General features: G+C 41.7%; 1 protein-coding gene across 3 annotated transcripts in view; it reads left to right on the forward strand.

The window, feature by feature from the left end:
* The window catches only part of SETD5 (SET domain containing 5), a 69,099-nt gene that overhangs the window by 32,323 nt on the left and 18,274 nt on the right, over nt 1-18,502 (forward strand). For 2 of the 3 annotated variants that reach the window (XR_006165980.1, XM_042799702.1), the window contains exons 6-16: nt 252-439; nt 1,483-1,521; nt 3,072-3,314; nt 8,128-8,276; nt 8,602-8,719; nt 9,144-9,253; nt 9,535-9,784; nt 9,989-10,069; nt 12,496-12,759; nt 13,615-13,935; nt 15,545-15,787. Coding sequence is in view for 2 of the 3 variants with exons in the window: in XM_042799702.1 (XP_042655636.1) it covers nt 252-439; nt 1,483-1,521; nt 3,072-3,314; nt 8,128-8,276; nt 8,602-8,719; nt 9,144-9,253; nt 9,535-9,784; nt 9,989-10,069; nt 12,496-12,759; nt 13,615-13,935; nt 15,545-15,787 (2,006 nt within the window). In the remaining variant the exon portion in view is untranslated. The remainder of the gene's footprint in view (nt 1-251; nt 440-1,482; nt 1,522-3,071; nt 3,315-8,127; nt 8,277-8,601; nt 8,720-9,143; nt 9,254-9,534; nt 9,785-9,988; nt 10,070-12,495; nt 12,760-13,614; nt 13,936-15,544; nt 15,788-18,502) is intronic. The other variant, XM_042799703.1, reaches the window with a different exon arrangement.

Raw genomic sequence — 18,502 nt, forward strand, 5'->3', positions numbered from 1 at the left:
TGCTTCCACCTCATCTCAGTTAGCTCTTGGGAAACTCGGATTGTCTTGTGAACAGAAAGGGGAAATGTTCATCAGTGCCATTCTGGGAGATATCGGAAGTTCGGGAGACCTGTTCACAGTTTGGGTGGGAAAACTGAGGTGGTATAGGGTATAGTTTTTTCAGAGAAAGTCTTGATGAAAATGGACATAAGGGTAAGCTGTTCTCTCTGGGATGAATGAAAGTGTTGCTAATAAAGCGCTCCTCTCTACAGGAGGGGACAGCAGTGCAACTGAGAGCTGGGATGAAGAACTATCTCCCTCTACAGTGCTGTACACAGCTACGCAGCACACCCCTACAAGCATCACACTGACTGTCAACCGTGTCCGTAGAAGCAAACCTAAGAAGAGGAAGAGGAGTACAGAAAAGGCTCGCACTGCTCCAAAGGCCAAAAAGATCAAGGTATGTGAAGTGAGACAAGGTTGCTGCAGTCACTACTGCTGTGTGGAGTATTGTAGGGAGCAGGTTGACAAGCTGGCAGTAGACAAGAAACTTTTGTCCTGTCAGGAATTGCTTTTTCTGATGTAATAATGTAATGCCTTGTATTTGTGACCTGCTAGAGTATGTGGCTGTTGGTTTAAAAACCACCTTACCGGGACTCCACCCTGATTTCCTAACACTGTCTATTCATGCTCAGAGCTTGGATTCAATTACATATTTTCCCTTCTGCTCTAGTAGGATTTGGGGAAATAGCTTTTGGAGTCTGTTTGTGGCAAAGGAGCAGCCTGTGAATGGAATGAAAAATGAAGGGAGCATGGCATTCCTTAGCAGGCTGTGTTAAGGAATCTGGGCTGCAGAGCTTCTTGGCACTGTTCTTCAGGGATAGAGGTAGTGCCTGTGTGGAAAACTATGTAGGTAGTGATGAACATTTGCTGAGGGATGACTACTTTTACTGTCTTGTTTGTGAGGGTTTGGGTACTGAAATAATTCTGGATCGCTTATATTGGAATGCAAGTGTGTGAGCAGCTGGTTCTTTCCCATCATCTGCTAGCTTTACCATTATTTTCCCCAGGTTAGGTTTCCCTTGAAGTTCTGGATAGGCAATGATTAAATAAACGACTGGGAGCAGGAGCCGTGTGAGGTCTTCAGGTTTTTTCTTGTGAACCAGCTTGATTCTGTCACTGGCCCTTTATTCTGTCAAAGCAAGTGGGGTTAGTGGGGACAGTTTTGGGTTTGATTTTGAGATTTTTACTAAGTATGAGACAGGCCTTTTTAGTTCAGAAGTCCTGGCAGTCAAGCTTTTCAGCAGTTTCCACTGGATTTGCATTGCAGTCTTTTTGTTCAAGTCCATTGCTTCTAGTGTATGTCCTCCTGTAATTCTTGCCATCTTTTGTTAACTGTTGGGTCTGTTGGAGTAAAGATCTAGTGTGGTTCTGGGATGCTGATTCTGGGGAAATATGTAATACTTTGTTTTTTCTCTCTTTCTCTCCTTGTTTGGGGGACAGGCATTTCGAGAGGGCTCACGAAAATCTTTAAGGATGAAGGTGAGTAGACTTGAGAACCCTCTGTGATGGTGGTGGGATTTTTGCCCTGTGTTTGTGTACCTCTTGCCTGGGGAATTTCTGATTGTGGGACCAGCCTCAAAATAATCTCAAACTTTACCTTGCACCACAAGCAGTCTTATTCAAAAGGGTGTCACAGTTACTGCTCCTTGAACCTTGTTTTTGCTTCAGATAGGTTTCTGTAAGGGAATGTCATCTAGTTCCAAGAGATATGACTGACTCATGACACTCTGGAGTGGGGTGTTTGATGTTAGGGATGTAGAACTGGTGGTGTCCACTCTTCTGTGAGGTCAGTTATCATTTGATTGCATCAAAACTATTTTAACCTTGGACATCAGAGTAGTACACAAGTTTAATGTTGGGAGTGTCTAGCAGTGTTGCCTTGTTTCTCTCCACATCCTCTTACTAGAAGTGGATGGGACGATACATGTATCTCTGACTTTCTGCAATACTGGTGGGTGTGGCTATCTGAGTTTATTTGACAAAACAAAAGTAGACTTGCACTTTGAACTAAACATGTTCCTAGAAACACAAGAGGTGCCTTAAAGTTCACTCAGTTCCATCTGACCCCAGTACTGTAACTGACTGTGGTTTCTAGCAGGTGGCTCAGAGGAAACAGGACAATTGTGGTTTTGTCTGTCTGTACCTACCTCCATAGTACACAAGTGCTTTGAGAGGGTAAAGATGTATGAAAACTCTTAATACGTTCAATATATATGATGAAAATAATGATTGTTCTTCAGTGGTCCTTGTCACTAATACCTCAGTATCGTGTATGTCTTAGTCCCTTATGAAGCCAGATAAGTTACTGAGTTCTGGAATATTATTTGTTGAATTACTTCAACTATTGTAAAGAATGAAGCTTTGCTTTTTTTTTTTTTTTTTTTTTTTTTTTTCCTAGCAGCTTCTTTCTTCCCCTACCTTACAAGATGGTATAAACAGATTACCTGATTTACCCTCTCTTCTTTACACTGCTTAGGACTTGCGGTTTTAACCCTCTGGTTATTAGCTTATGCTCTACATTCTGTTTCTTGAGACCCTGATGACCATTTAGCTAGAAGGTTCAGAAGTATTTTTGGATCAGTCACTGCAAAGACTGAGATGCAGTCAGCGTCATCTAGTATTATGTTGGACATGAGTGGGTTGACTGTGGGACAAGCCTACATGAGATTCATTTGCCTTTGTATGTTCTGTTCCTTTGCTTTTTTAATCTGCGTAATTATTTTTCACAGAGCAACTTTAAAAGCTACTTCTGGCCATATATTAGCTTAATTTTCTAGTATGTAGCAGTGACAAGTACCAACTTTCAAGAGGTACAGAGTTCTCCGTAGATTCCTAAGTGGCACTGTTGTACAATGTTCTGTACAAGGTTCTGAATAAGGTATCCTCATAACTGACATTTTCTTAGGTTGGAATAGATTTGCCTTTTTCTGTGGCATATTCATATGCTCAGAGCACTATGGATAGATCCCCCCCCCCCCCCCCCCCCCCGCATTGTGTGCTAGCCATTCATTCTTTGCTGTTTGGTGCAGAATTCACCTTCTGAAGCTCATGCCTTGGATGAAAACACAGCAGAAGGGTGGGAGAATCGGATAAGGCTGTGGACAGATCAGTACGAAGAAGCCTTTACTAACCAGTACAGTGCTGATGTACAGAACTTGTTGGAGCGTCATCTAAACTCTAATAAAGAATATGTGGGCAAAACTGCTATGCTAGACACAATCAACAAAACAGAGTTGGCCTGCAATAATACTGTTATTGGGTCCCAGATGCAGGTAAGAACCGTTGTGACAGAAGTGGGGTAGGCCAGGTCCTCTGGTTTCTAGACATAAGGCGTGGGCAAGCAATATTGTAGCTGGTCATATAATTTCAGACCGTTAGGCAGAGATTTGATATAAAAGGGAATAGAAGAGATGCCAGTACCAAGACAGATTCAGAAATACTTGCATTCAACCAAATCAGTGTTGCTAAGTTGGGGATATTTTGTACAGTTCTGTGATGTGGTTCACAGATATTTTATCATAAATACTTTAGTCACTAAGTGGCTTGAGGCAGAACCAGAACCAGATCTATCACTTGCTGGAGACAGGAAATTTCTGCTCACGTTGTGTCGAAAGCTGTTTTAAAGAACCTTTCAACATTATTTCAATATTTTGGATGATTATTTTGACTCTGTCAACTTTCAAATACTGCACAACTACAACTGATTTTCAGGAACTGTCTCTCCCTAACTTTTTCTCTTCCAAGATGGACAGTGATTGATGTCTTGCCAGCTTTATGGAGCTCATGTAGACAATGAGAAACAGGAAAAGGATGTATTTGTGTGGTGTATGTCCTCCCCACTGCTCTTCTCAGCCGATGTTTCATCTGGTCCGTGCTTTATTGAACAGAGAGCAACATTCCCACTCAGTTCAGGCTTTTCAGGGCTTCCAGGTCCAGGAAAATGGAGATAGGTGCAACTGAAAAGGAGGGCCTCCAAAACAGATGTGGGGAGCAGAGTCAGAAACCTGAATATCAGGTATATGTTTGTGCTTGAATCATTCTTGTTTATATCAGCTGACTCACTGCTCTGTGAAGTTCATGTGCTCCTTCCCACCTTTCTCTCTGCTTTCATGTAGGTGAAGTACATCAGGCAGAGCACAGATATTGCCAGTAAGGTAGAGTGCAGAAAGAGGACTTCGGACCCAACTTCCTTCCACTCTTGCTTCTAGTTCTACAATAATAAGACTTCTGTGGGGGTTGGGGAGAAACACTTCTACTTGGCTATGTGAGTAGCCTTCCTAAAGAGAGCAACCGAGGAAATACAGGGAAGAAAAGTTCTGCTTCTCTAGAAATCTTAATATTTTCTGAGTCTAAATGTGAACTCTTCTATCTCCTTCACATGAGTTTTAGGAAAAGTCCTGAAATAAGTGATAAAACATATACTGTTTCTTTTTAGCACCTTTATAGAGTATAGCAGGACAGGTGTTCATAAAAGGTATCATACATAAATGTTCTTGTCCTTGTCATGCTCTCTTGCCCTCTCCCTTCCCTGTACAGACGTAGGTTTTCCCACAGGAAAAAGTGGCCAGCATTCCAAATCAGAATAATCCAAATGTAATATATCCCAAAGAAACAAAAAGATAGAAAATTGCAAAACTTCATGGAGAGCTGCAGTTACTCTAAACAAGCTGTAGGTAGGTACCTATCACTGTGCAAGCTGGAGGAGTATAAAGGAACTTAATGGCTTTGTAGTTCCTCTTGGACACTGAGGAAAGACCAGGTGGCTGTCCCAGGCTGCTGCTTGTCAGCCTTTGTGTCCTTGTTTTCTCTGCTCAGCAGATGGCTGTGGAGTGTTGTGAGGAGGATAGCCTGCACAAGTGTGGAGTGCGTGGTCTCTCAGCCTGTTCCACTCACTTGTCTCATCTTTGTTAGACAAACTGAGAAGGCTTCTTGGTTTGCATCAGTTGTCTTTTAATTAGATATCATTACTGGATGTAAAAATAGCTTTTCTGGGAGATAAGGAAATAGGTACTTTGAGCTAGAAAAAAAAAATAAGGAGGTTGTGTCAATATGCAGATAGCAGCTGTGTGTAAAAGATGGATTATGTAACTGCTGTATTTGGCCATGAAGACTCTGGAGAGAGGAGAAAGGAATAAAAATAAAATATTTTGTACGCCCTGCATACCCTTCCCTTTGAGAGAGCTGTTTGGCTTGGGTAAACAATTATGCAAGTTTATACTTAAAAAAAAAAGAGAGAGAGTGAGAGGGAAGAAGAAAGTGGAACCTAAAAGCTTCCCCAAGCCAGGAGGAGTAGGGAAAGTTTGGTTAAGAGTTATACATGCAGCATATGGGGTTTTTTGAATGTTTTGGATAAACCAATTCTCAACTGTCCTAATGATGCAAAGGGAAACTTGTGAAAATATGAAGCTGTTGAGGGTCATGAATTAAATCATCGTAGTACTGGCTACTGCCAGATGCTTGACAAACTGAAAGCTGTGAATCACTTTTCTGCCTGCTGTTGCCAAACCAAACCCAGGGTCAGTATTCGCCCTTTGTTGCCTCTGATAATTGCTGACTTGAGCTCAAACCCCTGATTGATTTCACATTCTGAAGTGAAGAGCGAAAAGGCCTTTATAAAATAAAGCCACAGAGCATTATGCAGATGTTGCTCTGCAAACATATCAGGACAGTTTTGTCTGATTAGCAGTCAGCAATCCCTAGCCTATGACTTGAATAAAATCATTTGTTCTTTTCACACATGAAAGCATGGCAACTAATCCTCTTCATATTTCTAAATTCAGAGACCGAAAACAAGCTGAGCTAGGGTCTTATCAGAAAAGCTGAGATCATTTTTTACCAAACTCAGATAACTGTGAAGTTTTACAGATGCAGAGCTTCTCTTTCCTTCGTGGGTTCTCTTCTCCTCCCACCACCCTGCCTTATCCCAGCTGTGTTCCCCAAGCTGTTTTCCAGCATCAGATGAACAGTCATGGGCCAAAGGTGAGAGTGAAGGCTGCCAGGCATTAACTTGCATCTCTGAAAGGTACTAGGATAATTTGATAGAGCAGTAGAATAATTTAGGTTGGGAGGAACCACTGAAGGTTATCTGGTCCAACCCTCCTGCATAGGGCCAGCTTAGATGAGAAACTAATTATAACAGCAAACAAGTGGTAGTACAGAAACAAAATTATTCAGCTGGAGACAGACTTGTATCTCAGTCCTAATTTATCTGCTAACTTCAGATACTTTCTCCTTATCTCCTTCTGTCACACACTAACAAATCTAGTCCCATTTATTTGTTCTCTGCTACCACAGCTGGATATAGTACTAAGTGTATCCAATGTTTTTAAAATAATGTAGGCACTGCTCTTGGCAATGTAAACAGTCTTATCCTACAGTTCACTTTTGTCAGGGGTTTGCTGATGAGAAATCAGGATCAGCAGTGTGGCTTCTTAGTCTGAAAATAACATGTTTCTTTTATTGCCAGTTCAGTGGACTTGGGGAATCTTCTGTGAGCTCTATCAGGACCTGAGATACGACGAGATGAACAGCACCCTGAAAGGCTTTTCAGAGTCTTCCAATACATATATGCAGGTTTTTCCAATTGCAGGCAGATACAGTGGTATGAAAAAGAGATATACCCCATAGGCATGATAAATGTAGTACTGGATGTATCTGTAGGAGGAGATCTGGAATAGCAAGACTATTACTCCCATCTGCATAGGTTTCAAATGATTTTTTTTATAAAGCTGTCTTTACCCTGGACCTGAGTGAGAGAAGTCAACAAATAGATCTTAGTTTACTGGCTGATCTAAGATCTTCAGTATAATGTCATACTAAAACAGTGGAAGTAATCTTCTTCCCAGAGAGGTTTCACTCAGAGCACGTACAAGATTGCTACCAAACTGTGTTTCAGTACTTTCCTATGATAAACATGGAGGGTTTAATTTGGTTCCCAATGCTGAGTGCTGCCTTAAGGTATTAACTTTATTTTCACAAAGTTAGAACATCATGCATTGTCATTGTCCAGACTGAGCCCCTTTTTAAGCTAATGTGATTTTTATCCATTTGAGCAGACTGCTCAGTAGCTGTGTCTAAAAAGAGAATTTTATCAGGAAAATTTGGGAGTTTGCATTTAATAATCTTGTGGTTTATGTCTAGTTTAGATAGATGACTGTCATTATTACTGAAGTAAGAACACTTATGTTTCAGTTCACTCCAGAAAAGTATCAAAACCAGGTCCTTATGAGCAGTGAATAGCATGCTTAGAAAAGTGCAGGCACAGCTCTTGTGGTGAGGCAGCCAGCCATCTTCACATAATTTTTACTTGCAGAGAGGTTCAATCTGTTAAGCAAGAAGAGTACTTCGTTTTTATGGAAGGAGTCTTTCCTATGTCCTAGTACTTATAATATCCCTTCCATTATTCTATAAATGCATTGTATTTGAATGTCTGCTTAAAGAATGTTGTGGTTTCATACTGTCAAGACACATTGTTGTGAAAATCCATTGTAATAGAGCTGTAGACTTTAACATAAAGAAAATTCAGCAAATTGTCACTACTTAGTTAAAAATGCATTTCTTCATGTTAAAAAAATACCAACAGCACTAGTTGAGCAGGCAGATGAGAAGTTTCTGGATGGAGATAGAAACTGCCAGATTAAGTCTTTGGCCTGCTAGCTAGAATTTACCATCCTCTGCAGAAGGAAGAGCTTGTGGTTTTTTCCTCTGAATGTGTGACAACCCACAATTTAGGGAAGATTTGAATTATTCTGGCTGTGAAAGTGGCCATAATTGCAGAGCAGTTCCCTGTTAGCAGCAACTGACAGGTCTGGTTATGCCTCCTAGCTGCAAAACTGAAATACTTGGTCTGATAGATTTGTGGGACTTACTGTTGAACGAAAGCAATAAATACTCTTTGTTTTTGATAAATATTATCAAAGTCACCGGTCATTACTAAACTGTTAGAGAATAAACAATATATTTGCCTGGCGGAGTTTCTGTGTGTTGCTACTAGAGTCATTTTTCTTTTCACGTAGGTAAAATACTGTTCATGAGTTAGAGGCCTTTGGTTTAAATTCTCATATTTTGCTCTGGTTTTTGTTACAGCTGCAGCTGGGAAGGGTGACTCGGGTTCAGAAGCACCGGAAGATCCTGAGGGCAGCAAGAGACTTGGCACTAGATACCCTTATAATTGAGTATCGAGGGAAGGTTATGTTACGACAGCAATTCGAGGTCAATGGGCATTTCTTCAAAAAGTAAGAGTACTATGAAGTGATTAGTATGAGAGCATCATGGCACGGAGAGACTAGTGTCTCTATGGGATAATGCACACTTACAGGGCTTTTGTCAGCTGTGCCATCCATAGAAATGTGAAATCAAATATACAACCTCAGCTTGATGCTCTGCTTATGGACCAAAACCTTCTGCAGTAGATCTGTTAAACTGTGATGATGGAAGTGCATAAGCGTCCGGAGCAATAGCACTGATGGAAGCACAGCTTCCAGTGGAGTGAGGGATACCTGTTATAAGTGCCATGGGAATTGGTTATTTTGGGATTGAGATGTTCTGTTACTTCTCCAGGCCATATCCCTTTGTGCTGTTCTACTCCAAGTTCAATGGCGTTGAAATGTGTGTTGATGCCCGCACCTTTGGTAATGATGCCAGGTTCATCAGGCGTTCCTGCACCCCAAATGCAGAGGTAAATTCTCTCTTCACCATCGCTGTAATTGCAAATACATGTTTTACACAGGCTTAGTGCATTCCTTTTTTATGAGTATTCAAATTAAAATGCAGTAAGTGGGGCAAATTCTCTGCATCTCTTGCTTGTTCGGTGGTTTATACTTGGAAGATGAGAAAGTTTGGGAGCATGAGGTTTTTCTTTGGAAGGAAAAGGTTTCTTTTATGGCTTCCCTTTGACTGCAGAATGACAGGGTAAGCAGGTGGTAGGAAGTTGAAAAGCACAGGATGAGACAAGAGCAGTGAAGCAGGCTTTTCCCTATGGAGAATCTAAGATAATTATTCATGGAATAGATAAGAGCTACTTTGCAGAAGGAGGCTTCCCTCTTGAAAGTAAGAAGTGCAACTTGTGGAGATGTTAGTTTCTCTCTACTTTGTTTAACAAGGTTCGTCATGTGATTGCTGATGGGATGATCCACCTGTGTATCTATGCTGTTGCCACCATTGCCAAGGACACAGAGGTTACCATCGCCTTTGACTATGAGTACAACATCTGGTGAGTCCTTCACCTCGCCCAGGAGCTCTCCACTGCCCTCCTGGACTGGACATCTTCCTCCAGCCCTTTCCTCGCATTCTACATTTTGCTCCGTTTTCTACTGAATTGCATTTTCCGGCTATTCTGTCCAGTTCTGCTGGCATATTCTACAATAGAGGCCATAAGGTAGCCTGCTGTCCTTGCTTGGCACGTGGTGAGATGTTTAGTAGGAGATGCATTGAATGTCTCTGTAGAAGGGTTGAGAAATGAAGAGTGACACGAATTATGTTTGTGTTTTGGAGCAGCAACTATAAAGTGGACTGTGCGTGTCACAAGGGGAACCGGAATTGCCCTGTGCAGAAACGTAGCCCAAATGCTGCAGAACACCTACCTCCACCTGTTTTAGGCACACTGATTGGGGCAGAAACACGCCGGCGAAAAGCCCGTCGAAAGGAACTAGAAATGGAGCAGCAGGGCATTGCATCGGATGAGAACAGCAGTCAACAAACAGAGGAGGTTCCTGAGGGACCTGCAGCAGTCAGTGACAACGAGGTAAAACCCTTGACACTTCGTAATTTATATTTTTATCATTCAGTGGTGTGGAATCTGATCCAACACAGCACTGGGGTCTTCAGAACAGAAATTGCAGGAGGCCTTTTTTAAACCTTTAGCACTCTAGATTACCATAGGAATCTTGATAACTTTCAAACAGTACTGGGTTTTATTTGACATACTAAGTCTGGGCTTTTCTTTCAGGTGGCGGAGAAGGAGGAGAAACAAGAAGGGGAGAAAGAGGAGCCTGTAGATGAACAGGGAGCCTTGGCCCACAACCGACGGGCAAGTACCTTTCTCATTCTGGGTATCATCCCCCTTAGGACTTGCTTTATGTAGTGAGCAACAGGTCCAGTTGGTTATTTCACTTGTTTTCAACACAAATTCTAACTGTTAGTGGTCTTCAGTAATTTGATTTTTTTAAAAACACAAAGCAAAATTTGAAAAGCCACCCAGGTTGATTTCACATCACCATATTTATGTTAGGGTACTGCAGATTAGAAGGTATACAACAGATTTGTTTCCTGATTGAAAGGTTTAACTGTTACTTTCAGGGATATTCTATAGTCTAAAACATACCATTAACCAGACTATCAGCACCAGATTCAAAAAAGATAATTGCAGCCTTTTTATATTCCTGCTGCCCTTCCTTATTGCCAGTACAAGAATTTATGGAGCCATATAGAGTCATAGAATAGTTTGGGTTGGAAGGGACCTTTGAAGGTCATCTAGTCCACCCCTGCAGTGAGCAGAGGTATCTTCAATTAGATCATGTGATGAACCAGAACCTGAGTTTTGTTAAAATGCAATGGGGTTTGGAGTTAGGTTTGTTAACATGTATCTATTCCCTGGAGGGGTTTGTAAATGTGTTGCCAGGTGGGAAGAGGATAGGGTCAAGTGACAGAAGTTATTAAGAGGGGTAGACCACCAACAGCACTGCTGACAAAAGTAAACAAAATTTGCTATGCTCTTTATTAGGAAATCCCTTTGTGCTCCCAAATCATTGTTGTCTTAATCAGTCTTCTTGATCGAAATATTTCTTAGTGCTCTCAAATACTTGGTAACACAGTCCCATCTCAGCTGCCTTCTGTACTGAGTAGAGATGGTTTTTTCTCTTGTGCTTCTTATGGCACCAGTGATTGCTCCCTGGATTAGAGTGTTTTATGCGTGTGAATGGAGTGGTTCTGGCTCTACTTAATTTAAAAACAAAAACAAAAACAAAAAAACAACAAAAATAAGTTAGAAAAACCACAAACAAACAACCAAATGCCAAAAAATCCCCAAAACAAACAAACAACCAAAAACCCAATGAAGAAAAAAGGAAAAAGTGCTCCCATCCTTCCACCAGCCAACAAACATGTTGGAGCTAGGAGTTCCCAGTTTCTCATTTGTTCACCAAATACCTTAATCATCTGCCTTTCTCTGATCGGAGATATGTATCTTCCACGTGAAAATTTGCTAAGAATGCTTTAAATGTTAAGATAGTGCAGCCAATTGTGAAGACAAGGGCCATTCAGTGGAGAGATCCTTGGATTATCTCATGGATTTTTTAGAACAGGCAAGATAAAGCAGTTGGTTTCTATTGAAATTTGAATAAGAGCAGTCATCCATCAGACTGGCCTTAAGCTAGGAGGGAAGATTTCGTTTTAATGCAGGGAAGCTGGTCTGTGTCTGGGACTGCATAGTTCAAGAAGACTAAGTGAAGCATTGGTTTCCCATGAGCCTGTAAGCCCTGCTAGTGTATGTTGCACCAGTTAATCTCTTTTAATGAGATCCAGTTCTATACTTGGCACCAGGAAATACCTGTATCTATAGATTTCTCAGTCTCTAATTTTTTTGTGTGTGCATTGAATATTTTTGAATAGAAAACTGTAAAGGCCAGGCTGCTGTGATTGAGTACTGCTGCATGCTTCAAGGTACTTTCTGTATGACAAGTCTCAGAAGGCACTTGACCTTACTCCTTAAAATTCACTTGATTCAGCCTGGGTTTGTCAGTCACTGCAGCACTATTGTACGGGGCATTTTATATGCATAATTAGCAATTATTTCTGACACAGCTAGGTGATAAGATTTCTCGTCCTTTCTCTTTACCTAATAAATACTTTTATTTTGCCTCTCTATGCTCTCATGTTCTGTTTTTCTTATCCACTATGTAAGCTGCTTAGACAAGAGCTTTTATTTTTGAGCTGAGTGATCTCCTGACATCAGGGAAGGAATGAATCTGGATCATTTTGGCAGTTTATGTGGTGTGTTGCACTTGCTGTAAATTACTGATTCACTTCTGTTGCCTCTGGCTCCTGGTTGCTTCTAATGTTTGGTCATTATTAAGTAGCTCTATTTGTTTCCAAGTCATCTCTTCACTCAATTTATTCTTTCTTATGGTTTCTAGTTCTTCAAAATTATGCATTTCCTTGTGGCTATTTTATAAATATAATTCAGTAGTATCTAAGTGGTCCTATTTAAGAACAAAGTCTAGTTCTTCTAGTTACTCTATGAACACATGATTATGTTGTTGTTATTCTGGGAAATTTGCCATGTTGAAAAATGCAAATGTCTGAAAAGAACTACTTCTTTCTGTCCTGCTTCTGGCTCTTGTCATTGCTATTTGGCGGTTGTTTTCCTTCTTGTGCTGCATCCCATATCTGTTCTTGCCTCCTCCTCTTTATGTGCATAATTTGCAGTGCTGACTTAAATTTACTCTTGTGTTCTAGTCCCGGGAAGACAGGAAGGTAGAAGCCATCATGCACATGTTTGAAAACTTGGAAAAGAGAAAGAGGAGACGAGAGCAACCATCAGACCGTAACAGCACTGACGCTGAAATAAACATAAATTCTGAAGCTCCTGAGCTGGAGGAAATAAAAACAGAGACTCCTGAGACTGAAGATGGAAGTTCAGCACTGAGTGCTGCTGCTGCAAATGTTTCTAACAGTAACAGCAGTACTGGGGTGAACACACGACGGTCTTCACAAGTAGTGGTAAGACAAAGATAGGACTGTTTAATAGCTTGTACAAAGCTCAGATGCAGCATATCCAATCATAAGATTGTTAAGGTTGGGGTCTCTAATCCGTTCTGTGTCAGGCAGGGTCAGCTCTGAGGGCAGACCAGGTCGGTCAGGGTTCTACCCAGTCTTATCTCTGTCCTTGGAAGTATTCAAGACTGCACAGCCCCTCTGGGAAACCTCTTCCAATTAATGAATGTTCTCATGATGAAAAAATTTTACCTTGTATCCAGTCTGAACCTCTCGTTTCAGTGTATGTGCACTGATGCACCACTGCATCTTCTTGGTGCTTCAGTCTGGATGCAGGAAAACTGCTATTAGGTCCCCATAAGTCTTCTCTTCTCTGGGCTGAGCAAGCTCAACTCCTTCACCAGGTGGGTCCCTGTTGACTGGTGTGAGCTTAAGTTGGATGTGTAACTGCAGTGATTGAGGAATTGTTTTGCTTTTTCTTTGTTATTTTTTGGCCCCATCCACTTTCTATGCATGTGATTGCATTATAAGGCAGGGCCCAGATACTTGCCTGGAATATCTGTCAGCTCACATCAGGAGTAAGAGCCGTTACCTTCAGACAAGTAGCAAGTTTCACACTGCTGCTTTCTTCCTTAATACCAGTGTTCTGGTTGACCCCTTTACAAACACAGCAGACAAAACAATGATGTGCCAGTGTTTTAGGAGGGTCCCCAAAGCCATCTTATGAGCCAGTACAAACAGAGTCCAACCAGATTTTATGAGTCAGGTAGTGTCAATAAATAAATCTCAACCCTTGATCCTGTATGCAGAGAAAATGAATACTCTTAGAGGTGCTTGGACTAATGACAGTTTATATTGTAGGATCCTGTCCCTGAAAAAACAGTTACTAAGCCAGCTCCAGCAAAACCCTCCAGGCCCCGACCAAAAAGTCGCTTCTCTCGCTACCGGACCAGTTCAGCGCAAAGACTGAGAAGGCAGAAACAAGCCAGTTCCCAGCAAGCTGAACTCACACAGGCTGTCCCAGAGGAAGGAAGCACTGCCAGCTTGGTAACCGCAACAGATGTCAGCAATGTAGAAGGTCCAGGAGAAGGCAGACAGTTGACGGGATCTGACCCAACTGCTATCCTAGCTGCAGGATCTCAGTCTAATCGAGCTGCAGTAAAGTACCCCAAAACTAAAAAGGTAATGTGATCAAGTGCTCAAACTGGAGAGGGGGAAAAAGAGGTTTTGTGTGGCCTTTAGGGAAAAGTTGGCTCGGGGAAACAATTCTTCAAGACAGTTGGAATTATGTGACTTTATATTTACTGTATTATTTGTTCTGTAGTGGCTCAGAGCCCTCATCATGGTTCAGAATCTGGCTGCTCAGCCCTGTTACACAGAAAGGTCAGAAAAATAAATAGCTGATCTTTACAGCAAGTCTGCATAAACCTTAGATACCAACAGGGTGGTACAGGTGCAACAGGAAGGATTTTGCTTTGGGGCATGGCAAAGAGTCTAGAAAGAGTCAAATTACACAGTTTCATATATGTGGGGAGGAAACAGGTTCCAGCCTGAGGGACCCTGGGAGAGAAGGTTTGGAGGGGCTTGACAACAATAAGGAATTGGGTGATGGAGGCTGAGCCCTGGGTGAGGAAAGCAAAAAGCAAATGTTTCAGTGCTGGTGTGGAGGGGAACGGGAGATTTGGGAGATGGCTGACAAAGGCCACGAGGACAGCAAGCTGGTTGTGTTGCTCCTGCAGGGGAACAAGGTACTAACAGAAAGATGGGGAGTACTGATGTGTTTGGATCTATGCACAGTAAGCTAGCAAAAGCTTTTGGCAGCAGCATGCAAAAGTAGTTGTTACAACTCTGGTGGGGTAGCTGGCATTTAAAAACTAAAGGCTGATAGTTTGGGAGAGAGCACTGGCTTTTGAGCCCAAAAGGAAGGATGTTTGTTAGAGAAGGTTGGATACGTACAATCTCAAGAAGTTTTCTGCGTATTCGCAGTGTCTTAAGAGCAAGGAGAAAAAGAATCTCAACCAAGAAAGTTACCTTAAATCAAGCAGCATAGAGGTGCAGTGAGACTTCCTTAAAGAAACAGCAACACCACCTTGAAATAACCAGTGTGTTGCATCTTGTGAATTGATAGTAAAACAAAGGTTCTCTTGTGTATACCAGCAAGAGAACGAAGAGAGAAAAGTGGAGCCATTATGTAATAAAGATTAGTTGGAATTTAAAAATAAATTTAGAATGACATAGAAATGCGTTTGTTGTAGGAATCGGTGGCAGTATCTTTTGGGGATGGGGTGGGATGGCAGGCTGGGGAGTATTTGTTTAGGACAAAGTAGAAGAGGTTAGCTTTCAGCTAGAATTGAAGACCAAGAGGGAATGTGACTGCAGACTATAACGTACAAGCTGGGAGAAACTTGTAAGGTAAAGGAGGAAAAATTGCAGAAGCCTAGTGGGCAGCTGTCACATACTCAGCATAAATTAGCTGTTAATACATGTAGGCTTGCAGCTAGAAACCAGTTTTGAACAAGGTGGTCAAGTTTTGGGAGAACCTTCTACTAAGATTAATAGAGCATAAAATCAAGCTACTTCTGTAAAACAGAATTACCTGATGTTGTGCCTTGCAACAGATGAGAACTGGGTTTGACACAGGAAGTCCTGGCTGTGTTCTGTCCTGTTGAGGAGGAGGGAGGTGTTAGCATGTGAGCTGACCTGAGCATTGCTTCCCCATACGCCTTTCTGCCATATTGCATTTCTTCTTCACCTATGCTAATTGCATTGACATGTGTGTTTTCTCCTTCAGTATCTTGTTACAGAATGGCTGAATGACAAGGCAGAAAAGCAGGAGTGCCCTATCGAATGCCCTCTGCGCATTACTACAGACCCAACAGTTTTGGCAACTACCCTAAATATGTTGCCAGGTCTCATCCACTCCCCGCTAATTTGTACCACACCTAAACACTACATTCGTTTTGGTTCACCTTTCAACCCTGAGAGACGTCGAAGGCCCTTTCTGTTGGATGGAATTTACAGTTCCTGTAAAAAGGTATGTTTGCTCATGTCTTACCTTCAGGGGCTATATACTCGTCGAGCTCTTACTGACAGCCTTGTAAAATTGTTGCGTCCTCTTTGAGCCCATTTCCATGTATTCCTGCTGAGCTGGCCTTGCCTGGTGGGTCGATGCAGTCTTCAGGCTATGACTGTTGACCCTCTCCCAGCTGGGGTTCAGCCTTCATCCTGGCCTTTTACCATGGTAGAACTGTTCTGTGACTCTCCTCTGAGAAATATGTACTTTCAAATCTGCAGTGGCTGCTTATTATCTAGTGTATGCAATTCAGGGAGTTTTAATTGTTGCCCTTAGAATATTTTATGTTGCTACTTTCACAGTCAGAGGGTGGTTGGCATTGTGGGAACAGGACAGTGTTGCAAAAGACCTCAAGAATACAGTGCCTCAAACAAGATCCATTGTCTTTGGAGAGCTTTTGTTGTTTAACAAAGCTTTGAGTTTGCCTGTTCACAAGAGCAAGCTTACAGCTCTTTGTTTGGGATCATAGACTGTCTGTCTACAACGGATACTTGTGGCCGTGCAGGAGGCCTGAACTGGCCCAGCTGAGGACTTCGTTCCTCCAGAGATGGTATGTGGCCAGTAAATGCTGACATTTACCCATCCACAGGAAAACGGTAGTTCAGGTTAGTTTGCTCAGTCAGATTTCTATCAGAATCCATCTTGCTTATCACTTTTCAGCTTTGCTCAGAGGCTCTTCCAGTTCCTGTGTGATTCGCTGAGAACAATTTTATGGAAATCCTTTCTGATCTTCCAGTTTTGGTAGCTTTCAAAGTCAAGTACCATGTCCTGGTTTCTTTGTCTTCCTTTGAAGGAGTTTTTCCAGAGAGAAACTTTGGACTTTACTCTTTCCACCTTCAGCCAATTTGTTGTCATGCCCTTAACAGGCACCTACAGAAAGAAGATAAGGTCTCTCTTGTATATTTCCTTCATAGGTAAAGTTCTTGATGGTTTGCATATACTCATGTGAACAAAACCATGTTTGTTTCCATGTGACTGTGCAATCTACCCATGTATCTTTAAGCTGAGAACTTCATGGTTCAAGCTGCTTTTTATAACCTTAACAATGTCTTTGAGCCTCAGGAAAGAAAGAAGCATCCAGAGTGAAACTGGCAGAGTTATTCTGAGTTCTCTGCTTGGTGCATTAGCTGTACACCTAGCCAGCACACTCACAATTCACTGAAAACTGTTGTCATGGAACAAGTCTTCCAATCTCTTCCTACATTTGGCTGTTTTCTTGTCATATGATAATTCTCACTACTGGAGCGGGAATGGACTAGTCTCACTATGGTTGACTTCCCTTTAGTCCACATCTTCCCAGAAGCTGAGTGTCCAAAACCAGATGTTGTGTTGCGGCTGGAGAATTTTAAAAGCAGAAAGTTGCTCTGTGTCTTGTAGCCTATACCCATTTTGTACATCCCAGTACGATGACAGAATTTTCTTTGACAGGTTGATTTAGACTTGTATTCAGTTTGTGATTTACTATGTTTGTTAGAACAACCCAGTAGTTTGCTAGCCTGTAATTTTAGAAGTGTTTGCTTCTGGCTTTATATGGTACTTTGTTCTAGCCTGTGCTGAGCTGTCTTCTTTTTCCTCATCCATTTCCCAATTTAGTAGGAAGATCTTGAATACTGTCATCTAGCACGTTCTTGTTTCTCGCTGATTTGGCATCATCTGAAAACTTAAGTACACAACCTGTTCTGTTATCTAAATAATGAATAAAATACAGAAAGCATCTGTGTTCAGAACAGGTGTTGCACAAAGTAATTTGTTAGATTTCTACCTTTTGAAGGTAAATTAGTAACTGCTCTAGTAAGGGGTTTCATCTGCTTTGTAGGAGTTCCCCAGCTTTTTCATGGAAAATGCTTGGTAGCATTCAGTGTTCTTATCACTCACAGTCTGGAGATGTAGAAAAAGTCTGTTTCTCATGTTCAGGAATGTTTAGAAAATTTTCACAGGGAAAGACTTCCTTTTCAGCCAGCTGAGATCTAGAAACGGTCCAGAACTTGATGACATTGCTCTCTCAAGGCCTGATCTTTCTGTCTTGTCTGCTTCTGACTACTCAGTCAGGAAGGTTGATATATAAAGGCTGTTGAAATAGATCACATATTTTCTTGGATTGTCAGCAGGCCTCTTCCTTAAACTACTGAGGACCATGCCAAAAAACCTCAGCTGATGATCTCAGTTTGCATCCACAGCATACCAATTTCTGAACCTCACAAAGAAACTGAACTGTATAACCTGCTCACGTTAATCACACACTGTACAGTGACTTGGCTGTCAGATCAGATGCCACATTTGAGGTAGCAGTGCTCCAGACTGGCTGGCACTTCTCACTTTTCCTGGTGGCCTCTGTGGAATCCATTGAGTTATATTTGAACAGAGAAGAAGCATCTGCTGTACAGTAGTGAAGGCCATCAAAATAGATCCTGTCACCTGCTCTTCACCCTTGCATTGAAGTTTTCACTCTGAGGATTGTGGCCGCTGAGTTTCTGATGCACTTTCATGATACCGTTGAGGAATCATAAGGCATACAAGAGTATCTCTAATAGGATACGTGTTGCTGGCATGCAGATGAACTGTGGATTACTGAAAGGTAAACTTACGATTTTAAATCTCTCTGGGAGAAGAAAAGGCTGGTAAAATGAGTCCCTTGGGTAAACTACACAAATGCAAATTAGTTTGTTTTTTTCAGCA

This window comes from Tyto alba, unplaced genomic scaffold (assembly GCF_018691265.1).
Source record: "Tyto alba isolate M040663 unplaced genomic scaffold, T.alba_DEE_v4.0 Super-Scaffold_3, whole genome shotgun sequence".
NCBI classification, from domain to species: Eukaryota; Metazoa; Chordata; class Aves; order Strigiformes; family Tytonidae; genus Tyto; species Tyto alba.